Consider the following 21,806-nt stretch of genomic DNA (forward strand, 5'->3'; position numbering starts at 1 on the left):
AAACTCTTCTACAGTTTCTTTAATTCTCTCAGCCTTCATAGAATTGCAGAGAGTTAGGATCTTAACTCTGGATGAGGCTTTGGCTTAAGGGAATGTTGTGGCTGGTGTGATCTTCTATCCGGACCATTAATACTTTCTCCATGTCAGCAATAAGGCTGTTTTGCTTTCTTATCATTCTTGTGTTCACTGGAGTAGCACTTTTAATTTCCTTTGTTAACCAAGAATTCCAAGAACTGATTGAAATAAAGAGGTGTTTATTTGGGTTTGTTAGGACTCCAGCCCAGGAGACACAGATCCAAAAATTACTTGAACTGTGTTCCATCAGACTACAAACTGAGGAAAGCTTATTAAGGCAAAAAACAGGAAGATGACATAAATTGTTCATCAAGGATTAGGATTGGAGCTGGCAAGAAGTAAGGGTGCTTGTTAAGCCAGGATTGGTTGGGGTCCAAAAGGGTTGCAGAGTTACAAGGGGAGGCCTTGAGACCATAATGTTGCAGCTGGCAGTTCTAGCAGATACTGTTTTGAGAACGGCTGGTAGTAGTGATTTCAGAGAGACAGAAGTGAGCCGTGGCTTGAAGCGAGATCTCAGTTCCCTGCCCAGGAATTGAACCTGGGTAACCTGGATGAAAACCAGGAATCCTAGCTGCCAGACCACCAGGGGCCAGAGGCTAGAAGCAAAGTGGCCCTGGCTCTTACCCCCGTTTGAAAGCGAGAATGTTTCAAGGAGGCAAAAACTGTAAAAACAGGTACAAAGTTTATTATTAGAGACACAGCGCAACAAGTGGGAGGGCACACAGAGAAGCAGTTTGTTTATTTAAGACTGAAGCAAGGCAGAAATACACACCTGGGGAGAAAGGGTGTGGGTGTCCTTCCTAATGAAGAGGAGTGCAGTGAAGAGGCGATTGAAACCCTTTATATAGGACAGTCCTTCCGGGTCTTTGTTCACCTTTGGCCAATTATCTCACTTCTTTTCCCACAAATGACCTGTTCTAGGACCCTCCCCAACATGCGTGTGCATCTTTTTCCAAGATGGGTTCCATCACAGGGGCTGTGAGAGGCTTGGCATCACCTATTATGGGGTGGTGCCCCCTCCTTTTTGACCCCCAAGGAGTCAGGAGTGGTCATCTTATCTCATTACTCCAGCAGAGTTCAGCTCCTACCATTAACTTTGTCCTTGGAGTGTCCAGGGAGAACAGATTTTCCTCTGCTTGACAAACACCAGCTGTCCAGCCCAAGGGCCCATCTATCTCCTACCTCAGTATCCTTGAGTCTGATACCGTTCAGAAAATTCAGGTTCTTACTGATGCAGGAATGTGTCTAAAACCACATCCACGATGGCCACCAGGTTCCATTTTGGATGCCTGAACAACAGTTGCTGCATTTTGAGTTTTAAATGGTCTTAAATAGGTCATCACCTTTAAGAATGTTTCCTTTTCATTCACAGCTGGACGCAGGAGGCCTAACTTTCCTCCTGTCCACGCTTCCAACATGCCTCCCTCACTCAGCTTAATCATCTCTAGCTTTTGATTCAAAGTGAGAAACATGCGACTCTTTCTTTCACTTGAACACTTAGAGACCTTCAAAGGGTTGTTAATTGGCCTAATTTCAATGTTGTTGTGTCTCAGGGAACCAGGGAACAGGGAGGCCCAGGGAGAGGGAGAGACACTGGGGAACAGCTGGTCAGTGGAGCAGTCAGAACACACACAGCATTTCTCAGTGAAGGCTGCTGTCTTCTATGGGCTCAGTTCCTGGACCCCAAACGATTACAATACTAACATCAAAGATCACAGAGCACCAGAACAAATATTATAATGAAAAAGTTTGAAATATTGCAAGAATTACCAAAATGTGACACAGAGACACAAAGTGAGCAAATGCTGTGGGGAAAACGGCACCAATAGACTTGCTCGATGAAGGGTTGCCACAAACCTTCAATTTGTTAAAAAAAAAAAAATGCAGTATCTATGAAGCGAAATAAAGAAAAATAAAACAAGGTATGTCTGTATATGACAAAAAATGAAAGAACATTCACTGACCTAATGATTTCTATATGGGGAGCACATATCACAGAACCAGAAACATCCTAGCCTGGAACCAAAATAATCTAGCCTACCACAGATATGCTGTTAAACATTAATTTAACAAAGTGATGAGTTGAAATTTAGTGAAATGAGACAAAGCCCATTTAAGCTCTAAATTCGGGGGATCTTCCAACCCTAACCTTTGCTTATAATCCCCATTCCTTTTGTGTGAGTCTGATCTGACATAGGATAACAACAGGTGGGTTGAAGATGGTGTGTGTGGTCTCTGGGCCTGAGATCTTTCCAGTTTATCCACCTACTGAGGCCTTCAAAACTCTGAAAGTGAGTCTCGGCCACTCACCTAATTATGGATACTAGGCTGTTGAGAAGCTCAGGAATTCTGCAAGGCCAGACAAGGGGGAGGCTAGCCTTCACCAGAGTTTTTCTTATGATTTTATTCTTGTTGTTTTTGCTGTAGCTGGTCACTTAACTGAGTTAGCATGATTCAACAAGAAAGATCCAAAGATATTCATTCAGTATCGTGAAACTGGAGTATGCTTCTACTGGGCCCATGACCAAGCATAGGGAAGGGAATAAAAGACAGATATCAAAGTAAGGACTTTTATTATATGGCAGGCGAGCTTGGTACTAAAAACAGGCACCTATATAACTAAACTCTAGGAGTATGAGTTCTAAGAAGCCCAGGTACTGTGAAGAGGACAGAAGAATTGCTTTTTCTGTCCAGGGGAAAAGCTGTAAAGGTCTGACCTCCTCTGTGAGGCTGATACCAGTTCAGCTCTACCATTTCTTGTCTGTCGGGTTGTGTGATCGTGGGTCCTAATGTTGGTAGTTGATCTACCATCTCTTCTCCCTTCCGGCATTACCGTAATACAACTTCTGCAGTAAAACTTCTATTTTAATTTGTCTAAATACATGCATACATACATAAAAACAAACAAAACTTGTCTTTTTTTTCCCCTGAAAAACAACAAAGACAGAGTTTGTTTTGTCATGTGAGGGTTTTGCATTTGGCAAATTCCTGCCAGGCTGTAGGGTGTAGATGTTAAGGTTTAAACTCTGGACTCAGACTGCCTGGGTTCTAATTACTAGCGGTATGACTTTGGCAAAATACTTAAAGCTTTCTGGACCTTGATTACTTCATCTGTAAAACGTACATCATCACAGTATCTGCTTCCTAGGGATGTGAGGATTTGACTAGTTATATTAGATGCCTGAAACTATGCCTGGAACGAAGTAAGTATTTAACAAATATCAATAATGATAATATGGACTTTAGAGAAGTAGAGAGCAAGGAATTTAGCTGATCATCTTTACATTTCTTTTTGAAAAATTCTTTCTAATGTAAGGTCATTATATTTGAAATAGAGGTTCTGTACATATTCTAAAGAAGTGGAAATATGTGATTAAATTTTTAAAAACCACTGAGTGATTATTATAATTTCATTTTGTTGTGAACCTTGTTATTGCTAGTAACTTTTTTCCTTATAATGAAATGAGATAGGGTAGGAAAATATATTTGATTTCTAAATGTTGCTAGGGTATAGAGTGTTGGTGAGTAACAATTATTAATCGTCTACTGTATTCTAAGTTGCATATAATATATTTTGGTTATTATACATCACTACTGTTATAGTCATTGAAAATGTATCCTTTTGATTATAGCCTAAAGAAAAAATTGTTATTTCTATTACCTGGACACCGTTAAAAGGAGGCCGAGTAAGAGAGATCGTGACATTTCTTGTAAATGATGTTCTGAAACACCAAGCTATATTACTAGGAAATGCAGAAGAGCCGAAAAAGAAAAAGGTACTAAGTTTTCATCATTCTGTAATTTACTCTAGGAAAATAATAATATGTAAAAATTATTTTGTCAACAGTCTTTTTTTTTGCTTAAATGTACTATTCAATAGTTATCAACTTAATCTGTATATTTTGCTTATTTTTGCAGAGGAGTCTTTGGGATACCATTAATAAAAAGAAAGTATCAGCCTCTTCAGGTCATAACCAGAAGATTTCAAATATTCAAAATGTAAATAAAACATTTAATGTTTCCTCAAAATTTGACAGAGTTAGGAGCCCACTACAAGCACGTGAGAATCTGGCTACGAACAAAAGCTGTTCCCCAACAGAAAACAATTCTTTAATACTTGAAGAAAATAAAATACCCATATCACCTATCAGTCCCACTTTCCAAGAGTGCCATGGGGAGACCTGGTTGCCAGTTTCTGTCCATCAGTCTACTACCTACACATCCCTTCCTGCATCTGAAAATGGGGAACTATTAAAAGTAGAAGGTGCCAACATTGTAAAAGATTTTCATTTTAATGAGACAGTCATAACTGAAACTTCTTTTGACTCCATAAATAATCTTAATGGCCAAATTGAAGAGAACAGTAAACTTACTCTTACCCCAAACTATTCTTCAACGTTGAACATCACACAAAGCCAAGGAAATTTTCTAAGTCCGGATTCCTTTGTGAATAATAGCCGTGCAGCTAATAATGAACGAGAATTAGTGATGTGTCTTTCACCAGGTATGTGTGTGAAAGGTAATTCAAGGCCTGTGATTTTGGAGTCAAAAAGTGTATGTGAAATTTATCGGACAATTTTAAGTCCAGATTCTTTCATAAATGATAATTATGGACTAAATCAGGATCTAGAATCAGAGTCAATTAATCCAATTCTATCCCCAAATCAATTTTTAAAAGATAATATGGCATACATATGTGTACCTCAGCAAACATGTAAATTGTCACCATTATCAAATGTAAATTCTCAGGCTTCACAACCTTCTCAGGATGAGAGAAAAAATGTAGTTTTACCTTGTATTCCTGAATGTCAGGGTTCAAAATCTCCAAAAGCTACTTTTGAAGAATCCAAAGCTTTAGAAATGAAGTCAAATTGTTATACTTTTAAGAAACGGAACCAGCCTAAATTTTCTGCAGTTCAGGATATTTCTAGTCACAGCCACGATAAACCTCTTAAGAGACGCCCAATACTTTCTGCCACTGTTACTAAAAGAAAGCCCACTTGTGCCAGAGAAAACCAAACGGAGGCTAATAAACCGAAGGCAAAAAGATGTCTCAGTGTTGTAGTGGGTGAGTGTGAAAAAGAAACAGATGATCACAAAGAGAAAGGTGATTTTCATTCTTTTCTTCCAGCTAGAGATTTAATACTGAGTAGACCTAAGAGTCGTAAAAATGTGATAACTCCTCCCTCAAAGGTAGCTTTAGTTGCTCGTAAAAGAAAGAGTGAGGGAAACACAGAAGATGCAAATTTGAAGGTTACAGTTACAGAATACACAGAAGTACAAGAAATCAAAAGGATCCATTATTCTCCTGTGGAGTCCAAAACATCAACTGTTAAAAGCACAAAGAAAGTGATAACCTCCACCTCGAAATGTATTAGCAACAGAGAGAAATTAAAGCTGAAGAAGAAAACTGGTGAGTCTTGTTAATAAAATCTTTAATGAACGTATAGCTATGCAGGGCATATTTTCTGTTTCTTTTGGTTTAGTAAATTGCTATCGATAAGCTTGAATTTACTTGTACTTTTTTTCATTTACCAATTTGCTTAGTGGAAGATGGAGCAAACGTAGCGCAGGGCTGAATTCTGCAATCACTGTGATCTCGTTCTTTTTTAAACTTTTAACGTTGTGTTCATTGTGATTTTTCTGCATTAATTTTGATTTTTAAAAAATATTGCATTAAAATACTTGATGACTGAGTTTTTTGGCCCCCGCCTCAAGTGTTGTACTTGACGTGCCTCACCTTAGTCCAGGCCCTGATGGGAGGACCCAGTGAATGCCTGGCCCCATCACACCACCTGGGGGAATGCAGAGGAGGCCTTTACACTCCCTGTGCTCCGGGGACATCATTCTGCTCAGCCTTTACTTGGCCGTTATTTAGGAATGAAGACAGGGCACCTGAGCTCCTCATTCCTTTGGGGAAAACCTCACCACCGTTCCTTCCCTATAGCACTCACAGCCATACTACCGCTGTCTGCCTTGAAAACTGTTAGGACCAATCCCATCATGACCTTTTAACCCCAGTTCCCTCAGACACCAATCAAGGTCCCCACAGGAAAACAAACCACACAGGTTATTTAACAGGTAATTTAAAAGAGCTCTAGGACTCTTAGGAAATATCCCCCTCTGTATTTTATCTCATTTTTCTTTGCACACCGCCTAACTGGGACCATCTTCCACTCCTCCGCAGCTCTTTACAGGGTCTGTGCCCTGTGGACTCACTGCCCTTCCTTAGCACCTGTCTTCTGGATACTCCCTCCTGTTCCCACGCTGAGCCTGGCCCTCCCCCGAGAACACTGCTCTCATGCAACGCTCTCCAGCACTGGCTGTCTTCTCTCCTGCTACTCTGGCCTTGAGTATCTCGGTGGGACAATGGACCGACCACCCACCGTCTCATATCTGCTTCCAGACTATTGCTTCTCCTTTCTTCCTTAAAAACAAACGAAAAGAAAGCAAACAGCAACAAACAGCTTGAAGTTTGTTTTTCATACTATCCCACCCACAGTTCTTGTTACAGTGAGAGATAACTCCAGATTTTTACATTTGGCTCACGAGACCTTCTCCAAAACTACTACTTTAGGATGATTCTTTATGATTTCAAGATCCTTGTAGAAGAGCCTTCCAATATCCTGGCGTGTTAGTTCCAGCCTACTTAGGCCACACTGTCCTAAAGGTGTCTCTCTCACTATGATCTCAGCATTTTCTCTAGAACCCAACTAATCCAGCCCCATTTCCCCAGCCCTCACCTCATTATATCCTCACTTTCTTACTTATTCAGCTTGGATTCCACAGTTCCTCATAATCCCTTTGTTCACCTCTCTTACGTTCATTGTGCTTGTCTGGCAAATTCCAATCCCAGCCCAAGTCTGCCTGCTCTGTGCCTGAACCTTGCTGATTGGTCTTTAAATTCCTGACCACTAACCGCTGTGAAGCCCGTAGCTCCTCTTGGCTCTATCTTCCTGGCTTATTGACTTTATCATTTTGCTGCAGCCTATCTCATCCCTCCCTTCTTCTCGAGCACCCCCTTCCTCTGTTCAGGATGGATAACAGCAGTGAACAGTTACTGACTGCGTTCTCCATGGCCCCGGTTGTAAGTGCTTTGCTATTACCTCTTCTCATACCTACCTACAGCAATCATACTGAGTAGATGTTGTCATGAATACATGTTTAAGATGAGGGAATGTACGCATCCAGAAGCTGAGTAATTTGCCTAAGGTCACGGGTAGTAAGTGGTCGGGCTGGGGTACCACCTGGTCAGGAGGGCTCTGGAGCTGGCGCTCTGCTCCTTCCCCAACCTGCTTCCTGCCTCACTGAGGGAAACTTCCGCAGCATCCACCACCCGACTGTCTTTACATCCACGGCTCCCTTCCCTCCTATTACAGCCTGAAAGATCTGCATGCCCAGTGAGGCCGGGCTCTACCGGCACCAAAAGCCAACGCCCTCTACACGGACGTTGCTTTAGCAGCTGCCTTCTCTCTCCCACATCTCCAGTGTTTTACTCCCTACTGGGTCATTTCTGATTGACACACAAATGTGCCATTCTTACCTCCAACTCCTAAAGAAACAAAGACTTTTTACTGATACCACTTACTCGTTCAGGCCCTGCTCCTTTCTTCTGCTTTCTTTTAAGCAAAACTCTTTGAAAGAACCTAGGTATTCACTTTGTGATAGTTCACTGAGTTCTGTATACCTTTCCGGGTAAACATTGTGCTTGAATTAAAAGGTGCTTTCTAATGTAAAAAAAATCACTTTGAAGGTTGCTTCTGTTAGCTGTTTCCCATTCCTCTCCTATTTGCTGAAACCACTTCAACCAGATTTTGACGACTCTACTAAAACTTTTCCTGTCAAGGTCATGAACACATCCACACTTTGAGTCCGGTGGTTATTTCTCAGTCTTCATCTTGAACTGTTAGCAGACGGATGCTTTGAATCTCCTTCTTCTCGAAATGCTTTATCCTGCCATCCGCACTCTCTCCTGGTTCTTTTCCCAGGCACTGGCTGCTTCTCAGGTTTCTCTTTGGAGCACTGTGTCTCTCCAGCCTCTCAACCCTGGAGTACACGAAGACTTAGTCACTGACCCTTGTTCATACTTTCGCTCAATCCCTTAACAATCTCAGGCCATCTCACAGCTTTCAATACTATCTGTACATGGAGGCCTCACAATTTTATATCTTTGGGATGGACCTCTAATCTGTAGACTCATTTATCCAACATCTAATATTTCTACTTGACTGCCACATGAGCATCTTTAATTTGTCCAAAACCAGCCCTTTGCTATCCCCACTCCCGTGACACGTGTACCTGGTGTATCACTCCCAACACAGCACTTCTGTTATGACCTCTTCTCATTACAGGCCCCAAACCTTGGGATTGTCCCTAAGTGTGTTTCTCTCCTACCCTTTCTCTATAAATGCACACAGTCTGCCTGATTCCAAATTCAGTCCATCAGCAAATCCTATCTTCTCTTCCTTCCAAGTATCAATACATTCAGGATTGGATCACTTCTCACCATTTCTGTTGGCACCATCCAAGCCTATCTGTGACACTGCAAGCCCCCTAACAGATCTTGCTTTCACCCTTGCCTTCTCTGGAGTCTATTTTCCACTTAGCAACCAGGGCGATACTTTTCAAATATTTGTTAAGTGGATTCTAACGTTGTCCGTTACTATGCCCCTGATGACCTTTCATCTCACTGGAAGCCAAGTTCTTACAATGATGATGCACAAGGCCCTGTAAGGTCTGTGTTGCCCCAATCTCCTCCCAACCTCCGTCATTCCTCTCTGTCCTTCTTGCTTCTGTCACCCTGGCTTCCTTGTTATCCTTGACCCTTCAACATTCTCTTCCCTCAGGGTATTTGCTGTTAATTGTCCCCTCTGTATAGAATGACTTCCTTCTCTAAGTCCCTTATATCAGCCTCAAAAGGGCCAGTAACTTGCCCAAGGTCACAAAATCTCCTACAATAGAGCCACGGTTTAAACTCACGTCTCCCTGTCTACAACGTACGTGTTCTACCACATCTTTCTATCCTACTGTGATTTGAGAAAGAGAGAGAGCGGGTAGACATGAGGTTTTTATTTTGGGCACTGACCAAGGATGACAGTTTTGGAGATCCACCAACCTCAAACTTGTGATGTGCCCGTTAGCTCGAGGCACTTGGTGTCCAGTACGTGGCTTTACCTGCTTCCTGTCTCAGAACCTTCAGTGGCCCTCTGCTGTCACCAGATGATTTCCAAGCTCCTTATTCTGTCATTTAAGATTCTCTTCATGTGACCTCCCCTTATCCAGCCTGCTGTCTTACTATTCAACAACACATTCTAGCCACGCTACTCTTGCCATTCCGTCCAGGTATCCTCTTTTGTTGTTGTGCTTAACATCTCTCAGCATACATAATTATAATAGAAAATTGTTTCTTATTATGTGGGAGCTTTTCAGATTTGCTCTCACGACAACTTTCAAATACACAGCGCAGTCTTGTCCAGCCGCCCCACTGGACATCACACCCCCAGGACTTACTTTATAACTGGAAGTTTGTAACTTTTGACCCCCTCACCCATTTCACCACCATCCCCAGCCCCATCTCTGGCAACCACCAATCTGTTCTCTGTATCTGTTTTTTTTTTTTCTTTTTAAAACAAGTTTATTTTCTTTTTTAAAAATTTTATTTATTTATTTTTGGCTGTGTTGGGTCTTCGTTTCTGTGCGAGGGCTTTCTCTAGCTGCGGCGAGCGGGGGTTACTCTTCATCGCGGTGCGCAGCCTCTCACTGTTGCGGCCTCTCTTGTTGCGGAGCACAGGCTCCAGACGCGCGGGCTCAGCAGTGTGGCTCACGGGCCTAGCTGCTCCACGGCATGTGGGACCTTCCCAGACCAGGGCTCGAACCCGTGTCCCTGCATTGGCAGGCAGATTCTCAACCACTGCGCCACCAGGGAAGCCCTGTGAGTTTGTTTTTTGTTTTTGTGTTTCCATCAGATGCCACATGTAAGTGAGATCATATGGTATTTGTCTTTCTCTGACTTATTTCAGTCAGCATAATGCCCTCAGGATCCATCCATGTTGTTGAAAATGGCAAGATTTCATTCTTTCTTATGGCTGATTAACATCTCATGGCATATGTAATACAACATCTATGACCACTTAGGTTGTTTTCACCTTGGCTGTTGTAAATGATGCTGCTGTGAACATGTGTCTTTCCAAGGTAGTGTTTTCATTTCTTCAGAAAGTACCCAGGAGTGGAAGTACTGGATCATTTGGTAGTTCTGTTTTAAAGTTTTTGATAAATCTCCATAATGTTTTCCATAGTGGCTGCACCAACAAGGGTTCCCTTTTCTCCACACCCTTCCAAACTTGTTATTTGTTCTCTTTTTAATAACAGCCACCGAACAGCTGTGAGGTGATTTGCTCAATGTGCTTTTGATTTGCCTTTCCCTGATGGTTAGTGATGTAAGCATGTTTTCATGTATCTGTTAGCCATCTGTATGTTTTCTTTGGAAAAATGTCTATTCAGCTCTTCTGTCCATCTTTTAATTAGATGGTTTGTTTTTTGCTGTTGAATTGTATGGGTTCTTTATATATTTTGGATATTAACCCCTTATCAGATATATGATTTACAAATATTTTCTCCCATTCAGTAGGCTGCCTTTTCATTTGGTTGGTGATTTCCTTTGCTGGTGCAGAAGCTTTTTAGTTTGATGTAGTCCCACTTGTTTATTTTTACTGTTGTTGCCTTTGCTTTTGGTGTGGGATCAAAAAAATCATTGCCAAGACTGATGTCAGGGATCTTACCCCCTATGTTTTCTTCTAAGAGTTTTATGGCTTCAGGTCTTGCATTTAAGTCTTTAATCCATTTTGAGTTATTTTTTGTGTGTATGATATAAGATAGTGGTCTAGTTTCATATTTTTGCATGTGGCCGTTCAATTTTCCCAACACCATTTATTGAAGAGACTCTTCTTTCCCCATTGTATATTCTTGGCTCCTTTGTCATTAATTAATTGGCTATGTGTGCATGGGTTTTTTTCTGGGCTCTATGCTGTTCCACTGATCTGTATGTCTGTTTTTATGCCAATATCATACTGTTTTGATTACTGTAGCTTTTGAATCTAGTTTGAAATCAGGGAGCATGATGCCTCCAGCTTTCTTCTTTCTCAAGATTGCTCTGGCTATTTGGGGTCTTTCGTGATGGTTCCATACAAATTTTAGGATTGTTTGTTTTCATTCTGTGAAAAATGCCATTGGAATTTTGATAGGGATTGCATTGAATCTGTAGATTTCGGGTAGTATAGTCATTTGAACAATGTTAATTCTTCAAATCCATGAACATAGGAATATCTTTCCAGTTATTTGTGTCTTCTTCAATTTCTTTCAACAATGTTCTATAGTTTTCAGTGTACAAGCCTGTCACCTCCTTGGTTAAATTTATTCCTATGTATTTTAGTCTTTTTGATGTGGTAAGAATCTTTCCAATAGTTTGTTATTAGTGTACAGAAATGCAGCAGACTTTTGTACATTGATTTTATATCCTGCAACTTCATTGAATTTGTTTATTAGTTCTAGCAGTATTTTGGTGGTGTCTTTAGGGTTTGCTATATATAGTATCATGTCATTTGCACATACTGACATTTTTACTTCTTACTTTCCAATTTGGATGGCTTTTCTTTCTTTTTCTTGCCTAATTGTTGTGGCTAAGATTTTCAAGATTATGTTGAATAAAAGTAATGAGAGTGGGCATCCTTATCTTGTTCCTGACCATGTATCCTCTTATTAACTTTCATATATGTTGTTTTCTCACTAACTCAAATCTTTCACTGATTTCTAGTACTTTATTCCCTGATGACTTTTTCCTCTATGTATATTCCCTTAGCAAATTTGAATGCAGCATATGAGACATCTCGTATCTACCTGTTGACTCCATTTCTTTGCTCGCATCATTTTATTTCCTATAGAAATATTCTGACCAGATAACAAATTCTTTGAATGTAAGGAGCATATCTGTCTTGACCTCCTACAAGGTGTACACTAAATGATGAATGAATGACACAGTAAATGAATGAATGAGCAAATAAACCACTGATATGTTGACACTTGAACCTGCAGTTTGTTTGAGGTGACCGCCTAGCTGAGTTGAGCCTCTTTGCAAGGTTTAAAGAGAATTGCACACACTGGATATCTGATTTATGAGCATGGTAACTCACTAAGAGTGTCTGCCTTCTTTCTATTCTGACAAACCCAGGAGAGCAGAAAAAGAAGTCAGTTTTTCAAGATGCATTTGTTCAACCTTGATAAGGTACCTGCTATGTCCTACGCATAGTTCTAGGCTCTGTGGATAGAAGGAGAAAAGGTATCATTCCTGTTCTCAAGTTGTTCCCAGTCCTTTGAGCTATGCACAGGGAATCACGAAAGCACAGAAGTGGGGGCACTTTACTTGGCGTTACGTGACTGACAAGAAGCTGTGAGACCTGTCCAAAGAATGTTCCCACAGAATAAAATGGTTCTAGGCGGAGGGGCCAGCTTTTGCAAGCCTTCAGAATGAGGAACTTTTGCTCATATTTTTATTTTTAAATATGTTACAATGCAAAGACCCTTATAACCTAATAACTATTATGTAACAATTTGGTCATACTCCTTATTTTGACAGTTGGAGTAGATTTGCAATTCTTCTAAATCAAAGCTGAGCAAACTTTTTCTCTAAAGGTCCAGATAGTAAATATTTAGGTTTTGCAGGACATATGATCTCTGTTACAGCTGCTGAGCTCTGCCATTGTGGAAGGGAAAACAGCCATGGACAATGTGTAAATGAACAGGTGTGACTATTTCATATCATCTTCATGTGTCATGAAATATAATTGTTTGGAGGGTTTGTTTTTTTTTTTCAACTAGTATTTATAAATGTGAAAATTCTTCTTAGCTTGCAGACTGTATACAAACAGCCATGGGCTGGATTCTGCCCTGGGCCTTAGCTTTCCCTCCTCTGCCTTTATTGGCTTCTTGTTTGTATTGAGCAGCAGTGCGAGCTGGTGTGAAACCTGCCTTTGAGGGAGTGAACTGCGTTCATACAGGTTACTTGTAGGGACCACCCATTGTCTCCCTCATCACCGGGGTGAGGCACGGGGACCCATCGGGGCTCTCATTCTCCATCACTTGCCTAGTCAGTTGACATTAAGCCTTGTTAGTTCTGCTGTGAAAACAACTCTTCTCTAATCTGTCTCCACTGCTTCTGTGTTCCTTTAAGTTCTCATCATAGCTAACATAGGCCCCTGGGATAGCTTCCTTTTGGCTTCCATCTCTACTCTTGACTCCTTTCAGTCCATTGTCCATTCTGTCTTCTGAAATATATATGATGGTGTAACTGCCTGGACTTTAATCCTTCACTGGCCCACCAGGTACTTCTAACTGAATAATAGTGCAGGCTCTGGAGCTATACTGTCCAGCTGTGCCACCTACTAGCATGCATGACTTTGACCAAGTGGCTTAGTTGCTCTAAGCTCCAGTATCCTGATTCCGTAAAATGTAGAGAATAAAAGTGCACTTCTCATAGGTTTCTGGTGATGATTGCATGAGGTAACCTAAATTACAAGACTCTGATAGTGCCTGGCACAAAGTATTCGACTATTAGCTGTCACTGTTATTTTTAATAGTATGGACTTCTTTTCTTTCTCTTTCAACCTCTTTTTTTTTGTCTTGTTTTTCTTATCTGTATTCTTGGCTCTGGGCACTTTGCAGTTCAGCGAAAGGCCCCCCATTCCTTGTGTGTTACGTCCACTGCAGGGTCAGCTCAGGGTCACCCCTGCTAGGAGGCTGTCCTGCTGTTTAGGTGACTTAGCTCTCCCTCCCCTTGTCCCATGACTCCTCATGTGTACTTCTTCCATAGTGTATTGTGATTCTTTCTACACTTCTGTACTCGACCGAGAACTTCCTGAGGGCCGAGACCACATCTTTCCATTCTGCGTTCTCAGCACCTAGCACGGAGTCTGCTGTATATACACACACAGTGAACTGGTTGACTCTGAACCCTAGCTTCTGTAGACACAGAATATATTGTAGTTTCTGGTCTGTAACTTCCAGACATAAGTTTTATTACCCGAGTTCATACCTTGGCACATAGTGTTTATTCAGCATTTTCTAAACGGATATGATTTTGGAGAGCCCAAATCTTAACTTGACAGCAGTTCATTCACAGGATTTATTTCATTTTTTTAATGCTATTGTTTTCTCATATATTTTAGATTCTTTAGGACACAGAACTCCTAATTTTAAAACAAACAAAAAGACAAAACCCATTGTTCCTGTTGCACAATCTAATTTGACCTTCATAAAACCACTAAAAACAGGCAAGTGTTTAATATCTTTAAAGTCTATGAAAAACTGACATGGAATGAAGCATTAATTGCATTTCAAATGGAAATGAATTGATACTTTTTTGTTAAATAAAGGCTTTGAAGAATTGTTAAAGTGTGTATTCAAATAACAGGATATATTCTCAGAGTTCAATGAAATTGACTCACTTTACTTGGGATTTTTAAAAAACCAGGAGGTACTGCCATACTTTTTCTCTTTTACTTTGACTACATTTTATACCCAAAATGCTTTCAACTATTTCTAGCAAGTAGTGAAAAAGCAAACATTGTTCAGTGTTTTAAAGGTGGTTTTGCTGGTAAAAATGGTCTTTTGCTATAGATTGTATAATAATTTAAAGGAAAATTTCTTATGCCATAACCTAATTGTATTCTTAGGTATTCCTAGACACCCAATGCCGTTTGCTGCAAAAAACATGTTTTATGATGAACGCTGGAAGGAAAAGCAGGAACAGGGCTTTACTTGGTGGCTAAATTTTATATTAACTCCTGATGACTTCACTGTAAAAACAAATATTTCTGAAGGTAAACATTTAGTTAATGTTTAAATTAAATAATATTTTTGTTTTAACAGGTAGTTTTTTAAAATATTTTTTTATTTTTTTAAAATTTATTTTATATTTATTTTTGGCCGCGTTGGGTCTTTGTTGCTGCGTACGGGCTTTCTCTAGTTATGGCGAGCGGAGGCTATTCTTCGTTGCAGTGCGTGGGCTCTAGGCGCGTGGGCTCAGTAGTTGTGGCTCGTGGGCTCTAGAGTGCAGGCTCAGTAGTTGTGGCCCACGGGCTTAGTTGCTCTGCGGCATGTGGGATCTTCCCGGACCAGGGCTCAAACCCGTGTCCCCTGCATCGGCAGGCGGATTCATAACCACCACGCCACCAGAGAAGCCCCTTAACAGGTAGTTTTTTAACGTGATTTTTCATTCTTTAGTTATACATGTTTATTATATTGTAGTTAATGGCATGGCTCGCTAGATCATTAACACAAATGCTCAAGATTGTGCGCGTGAGAATTTTGTGCTGAAAGTTCCAAACTTTACTTTTTCTTTTTGCTTTATCTTCCTGCTCCTCAGCCAGTTCGATTTCTAGCCTTTGCAGTGAATGGTTTTACTTTAGTATAGATTCAGTCAGCACCAACAGTGACACATGGCTGTCTAGAAATCCAGTTCAGTCTCAGCTGCATTAATAAAGTGTAATGTCCTGGTGAATCAATTTAAGTCTTGTGTGGCCTCATTAAGGATGTTGTCCCCACTGTACCTTAGTTTAAGAAGTTTGTAGACAAGTGTATAATTATGAGGGCTCTGAAAACCAGTTGATATGGGGGATTTTAAAAATATTTCAGTGTTTGTTCTGGAAAAGAGAAAAACTCAAGTATAGAACAGGATGGAAACATGGTATCCTTCAAATATTTAAAGTTTTCTCCTGAGAGAAGGAAGCTTCACTTGGGCTGCTCTCCCATGGAAGTTGGTATAGGGATCAGTTCTACTCAAGATAAGGAAAAACCCTTTAAAATATTTAACTTGCCAAAGCAACACCCAGGCTGACTTTAGGGAGATGCTTTCTCCATTGCTGCAGTGTTCCAGCAGACACTGGTCTGTAAGTGTCAGAGAAGTGTGTATGGGAATTTTACATTAAAAGGCCCTTTGATTAGATGATCTCTGAGGTACTTTTCTTTATTTTCCAAAAGTAAACAAAGCATGATTTTTAGTTCTCTTTTTGAGAGAAAATGTGTTTTTTAAAAATTCAAATTGCATTTCAAAATTTAACTGATTTTAACAAATCACACTCTTTAGCAGCTTAGCCTTCTAATTTATAAAGAGGGTGGAAGCAGCGAAACCAGTCAGGGAGGCTCTCCCATTAGTCTGGGTTAGAGGTGATCATGTTGGAACCTGGACAATAGTGGTTGTGAGAAATGGTTAGACTTGGGGTACAGTTTGAAGGCAGAGCCAAGATGTTGCAATGATAGGATGGCCTAAGGTTCTGAGTGAATGGCGACACCTTTATTTTGAGGTGAGAAAGAGAAGAAGCAGGCTGGAAGGGGCGGGGAATAGGTTCTGTCTTGGCCATCTTCAATTGCATTTATTGCTGGGTTTTAAAATGTGTATAAATATTGTTTAACCAGAAACGTTCTTTCTTTCGTTTTTACCCAGTAAATGCTTCCACTCTTCTTTTGGGACTGGAGAGTCAACATAAAATAAGTGTCCCTAGAGCTCCTACCAAGGATGAAGTGTCTCTCAGAGCTTATACCGCTCGCTGCAGTTTGAATAGATTACGTCGTGCTGCATGTTGCTTATTTACTTCTGAAAAAATGGTTAAAGCTATGAAAAAGCTTGAAATTGAAATTGAAGCTAGGCGGTTAATTGTTCGAAAAGACAGACACCTCTGGAAAGATGTGGGTAAGAAGATTATAGAAATCTTGGGATTAATTGTTTAAAAACACTCTAGAAATTTTTTATTTCAGAGTCAAATATATGTACATGGTTTCACTTTGTGGCCTAAAATTTCACAAACTTAAATGTGATCATGTACATATATTAAAGAGTGGAAGTATACTTTAACTTATTTCATGTATGTGATTTTCCACTTTGGCCACTGATTTCTCTCTATGAAATTTTATTTACTGTCTCTATTTGATTAGTGATCTGACCTTACTTGCTTTTCACATGTATTTCAGGAGAACGGCAGAAAGTCTTGAATTGGCTGTTGTCATATAATCCTTTGTGGCTACGAATCGGCCTAGAGGTAAGTACACCTTTCAGTTTTTGAAAAAAGAAACATCTTTTTATTATATGCTTTTAATAGACTCTTTAATAAAATGATGGTTTCACTTATAAAGTCATTTGGTTAGCTTAATTGATCTTTCAGTATGAAATTTAAGGTCCCTTAATAAATGCTCATTAGGTTAATAGACCCCATCATTATATATTATTGCCATTTTTTTATATAGCAATTTTCCTGTTAGTTTCTTAAATATATACAATATATAATTTGGTACCAGATGTAATAACAAGTATAGTTAGCTCCTTTCTGAGCATTTACAAATGACAATGCCAGGGTGTTGTAAATACATTTCCATATTTAAATCTCTATAAAACCCATTGAGGTATGTATTATTATTTCAACTTCACTGACAATACAGAAGCTCAGATGTTAAGTGACTCGTTGAATGCCATTGACTGGTCAGGACTGGAATCTACACCAGTCTGATGCCTTTGGAACCATTTTGATGGAACGTCATCGGAATTTGAGTTTTTCACATGGTGCATGGTTCAATAATATTTAGAATGTTAAAACTAACTGAATTAAAAAGCCACTAGGAGTTGACTCTTAAAAATATTCTTTTATTACAATCCTCTGTTTCCATTTCCTTTAGTCTTTTACTGGTGTACTCATTTTGTTTAGGCTTTTTACTTTTGTCATGTGGGATATCTCATTCTTGCTTCAATTACTTCTAGGCTTTTGAATAAAAAAATCTTTGGTACTGAAAGGAATCTTTACAATAATCTGGCTATTTATCAAGGAATTGAGGCAATGAATAAGAAGCCTACTGTGGTCACTCAGCTCAATAGTGTCCTTGCTAAGACTTCTTACTTTAATTCTTATTTCAATTGATTTGCAATTCAATTCAATTTCTTATTTCTTTCAGTGAAAGATTAATTAGAAAATTATGTATCACCTGGCTGTGCTTTCACATGTCAAATAGTTCCAGAACCTCAATTAAAGTAGAACCTATTTGGGGCATAGCTTTTTTGTGGCAGAGGTAAAACGTAGGAGAGTTCAGTGGAAATATGTAATGCCTTTGAAAACTTCTGCTTACATGTAGTGTGCATCACTACCAACCATATTTCTGGCCAAAGTGCATTATCTGTCCAGACACAAATGAGGCAGAAATATTTTTTCTCTCGCAAGAGACACAGCAAGTCTATGCCATTTATTGGGAATAAGACCTTTTTTTTTTTTTAAATTAATTAATTTATTTTTGGCTGTGTTGGGTCTTTGTTTCCCTGCCAGGGCTTTCTTTAGTTGCGGTGAGCGGGGGCCACTCTTCATCACAGTGCGCGGGCCTCTCACTGTCGCGGCCTCTCTTGTTGCAGAGCACAGGCTCAAAACCCGCAGGCTCATTAGTTGTGGCTCACGGGCCTAGTTGCTCCGCGGCATGTCGGATCTTCCCAGACCAGGGCTCGAACCCGTGTCCCCTGCGTTGGCAGGCAGATTCTCAACCACTGCGCCACCAGGGAAGCCCGGGAATAAGACTTTTTAAAGGGAAGGGAGGGTTGCATAATTGTGGACAAAACATTCTATTTCACACCACACCTTAGGGTTCTGCTAGTGGGTGTGACCTTTGAGGATCTTAAAAAAGCATCACAGGGCAAAAAAAGAAAGTAAACAAAGATAAAATTTCTGTATTTTGGCAGATATTAATACTTTTCCATGCTTTTGTCTAGTTTTGTCAGTGTAAGATTATAAAATATAATTTGATATATTTTTAGTTTTTTCTAATTGCTTTAAAAATCGTTAATAATAATCATATTGACGTTAAATTAATGACATATTTTAGTCATTGATTATATACAGATCTGAGCGTCCCAGATGGTTTAGAACCATGGTTTACAGATGGTTTTCCATTTGTTAACTGTTAGAAAGTTTAGAATTATTTACGTGTCTGTTGTACCTTCATGATATACTCTGTGGGACAGTTATAATTAAATTTGAGCAACAGGCCTACATTTGATAGTTCTTAAAGGAAAAAATTAAAATGTAAATATTACTTGTCACATGATTTTTAAGAATTTGTCTTAGTCATGAGCTTTCATCTCTTTTTCATTGTGAAATATACTATATGCACTAAAAATTGCACAAAACATATATGTTCAGTCCAAAGAGTTGTAGCAAATATTCCTATTATTCCCATGCTATCTAGGACGTAGAACAGCACCAGTTTCTTAGACCGTTGTTGTCTTTCCCCTTTTGCATCCCACTGCCCCTCAGATGACACAGTCCCAACTCTAGCATGAATTTCTTTTTAGACAATATATGGGGAACTCATCCCTTTGGAAGACAACAGTGACGTCACAGGGTTGGCAATGTTTATTCTGAATCGCTTGCTTTGGAATCCTGATATCGCAGCCAAGTACAGGCACCCAACCGTTCCTCATCTATATGGAGATGGTAAGTGGTTCTGCCTCAACTGCAGATATGTATATATGTCTATATATTATGTACATACCACATCTTCTTTATCCATTCATCTGTTGATGGACACTTAGGTTGTTGCTTCCATCTCTTGGCTATTGTAAATGATGCTGCTATGAACATTGGGGTGCATGTATCTTTTTGAATTAGCATTTTTGTTTTCTTTGGATGTATTCCCTGCAGTGGAGTTGCTGGATCACATGTAGTTCTAGTCTTAGTTTTTGGAGGCACCTCCATACTGTTTTCCATAGTGGCTGCACCAATTTACATTCCCCCTGCCAAAACAAAGCAACCAACCCAGCCAAAAGAAAAAGGTAAATATAAGGAGTTTTATAAAGAATTCCAAGATAATTTGACTTTAAAATATAAAACACATCTCAAGAATCCTTAGTAGGGATATATAGACTAAAAGCACAGCAGAATAAATAAATATAGAAAGATATTTCAGAACCAAAACAAAACAAAACAAAACTTGCACAGGTTAACTTGCTAGGCTTTTTTGTATTTTATTTCAGGTCATGAAGAAGCTTTGTCTAAGTTTACATTGAAAAAGCTATTGCTGCTGGTTTGTTTCCTTGATTATGCTAAAATCTGCAGACTTATTGATCACGATCCTTGTCTCTTCTGTAAAGATGCTGAGTTCAAGGTATAGTTTCGTTTTATATTTGTTTTATATTTCACATTTAAGACTTTTGCCTGTTTTTATTGTATATTTCCTCCTTAGAAAAAGTGAGTTTCCCAAAGAACAGGACTCTGGAGTAGAATAAGAATGCCTACCCAGTAGTTCTAACCCTGCCTAACTTTTTATTGGTTGACATTTCACCAGCATATCACCCTGTTCTTAACTTTGATTTGAGAATGAATGTCACTATGCTTCTGAGGAATTAATTTGGGAGAAAATTTCTTTCCTAATTTAGTATGTTATCAAATTAATGCTAATTTTTAGAGTGTATTATTAATTATGAGCACTTTCTTTAAAGGTTTTAAATTGAAAATATATGAGGTTCGCATTGTTACTATAGGATATGAAACTGACCGTCTTTTTATACTACTATTAATTTTATTTCTATACGCACAGAATGATTTGAAGAATTTGTTTTCATTGTAAATAAAATTATAATTCTAGAATATAATACCTGCCACTTGTTTTTCCATAGGCTAGTAAAGAAATTCTTCTAGCTTTTTCACGAAACTTCCTAGGCGGTGAAGGTGACCTTTCCCGTCACCTGAGCTTCCTGGGATTACCTGTGAACCATGTTCAGACACCTTTCGATGAATTTGATTTTGCTGTTACAAATCTTGCTGTAGACTTGCAGTGTGGGGTGCGTCTTGTGTAAGTATAAGAAATGGAATTATTTTGCTCACTAGAATAGGCTAAAATTTTCTGGAAAACACTTTTTTCTATACATACACAATCTTTCTTGCTCCTTTATGTAATGGGATAAATCTAGGGTTTAAAAAAGTTGGGATAAGTTTGGGAAAATGGTGCCAGTTTTAGGCCCAGAAACCTTGTCTCCTATCCACATTTTTTTCTCCCTGCTGGCATGTGACAGTGTCTGAGTAGGAACCACCGATACCCCAGAATAGGAGTTGGGGACAGCACGGAACTAATTAAACTAGCAAACATTTAAATAATGCTTTACGTCTGCAGTGGGTTCATGAGTGCATCATTTGAGACCAGTTTTAGTCGTGTTAACCTTGTTTTACACGTGAGGAAACGTGAGATGAAGATGTAAAGTGGCTTGCTCAGGTTTTATACAGTGGTGGTGGACATCAGCTCCAGATGTCTGGCTTCAGATCCTACGCTGTTTCCTCAGTAACAAACTGGAATCCTCAACATTGGCTTTGGTGTGATAACAGTTACCAGTGCCTGCTCTGGAAGGAGTGGCCTTTACACTGTGCCTTGGTTGGCTCTTTAGGAAGACATCCGTCTCGTTTCTAGGAAACTCTCTATATTACGTTTGACATTTGTGAGGAAGGGGTCCCTATATCTCTGAATCCCCAGTTCTTCAAAAACAGCACGCATGTCCCTTGTTACCTTCTAAATTAAATCTCCATGAACTTTCTTTTCTTTTCTGATCATATATTCTCATGGCAAGGTAACAGTCTTTTGAACTTTACTGTAGCTTCCTCTCACTTGAGTAATTTCCATATAGGCCAGAGAGTTTGCTGATAATGTTTTCCATATTATTTTTA

The 21,806-nt window shown here is 39.5% G+C and overlaps 1 protein-coding gene across 2 annotated transcripts in view; it reads left to right on the forward strand.

Annotated features, from left to right (window-relative positions):
* ASPM (assembly factor for spindle microtubules) overlaps positions 1-21,806 on the forward strand; it is a 67,676-nt gene that overhangs the window by 7,241 nt on the left and 38,629 nt on the right. For both annotated transcript variants that reach the window (XM_007459664.1, XM_007459663.1), the window contains exons 2-10: positions 3,708-3,851; positions 3,994-5,488; positions 14,292-14,396; positions 14,799-14,945; positions 16,568-16,813; positions 17,092-17,159; positions 19,445-19,586; positions 20,126-20,256; positions 20,768-20,943. In XM_007459664.1, coding sequence (XP_007459726.1) covers positions 3,708-3,851; positions 3,994-5,488; positions 14,292-14,396; positions 14,799-14,945; positions 16,568-16,813; positions 17,092-17,159; positions 19,445-19,586; positions 20,126-20,256; positions 20,768-20,943 — 2,654 coding nt within the window. The remainder of the gene's footprint in view (positions 1-3,707; positions 3,852-3,993; positions 5,489-14,291; positions 14,397-14,798; positions 14,946-16,567; positions 16,814-17,091; positions 17,160-19,444; positions 19,587-20,125; positions 20,257-20,767; positions 20,944-21,806) is intronic.

The sequence above is a fragment of the Lipotes vexillifer genome, unplaced genomic scaffold (assembly GCF_000442215.2).
Source record: "Lipotes vexillifer unplaced genomic scaffold, Lipotes_vexillifer_v1.1 scaffold830, whole genome shotgun sequence".
Lineage (NCBI taxonomy): Eukaryota > Metazoa > Chordata > Mammalia > Artiodactyla > Lipotidae > Lipotes > Lipotes vexillifer.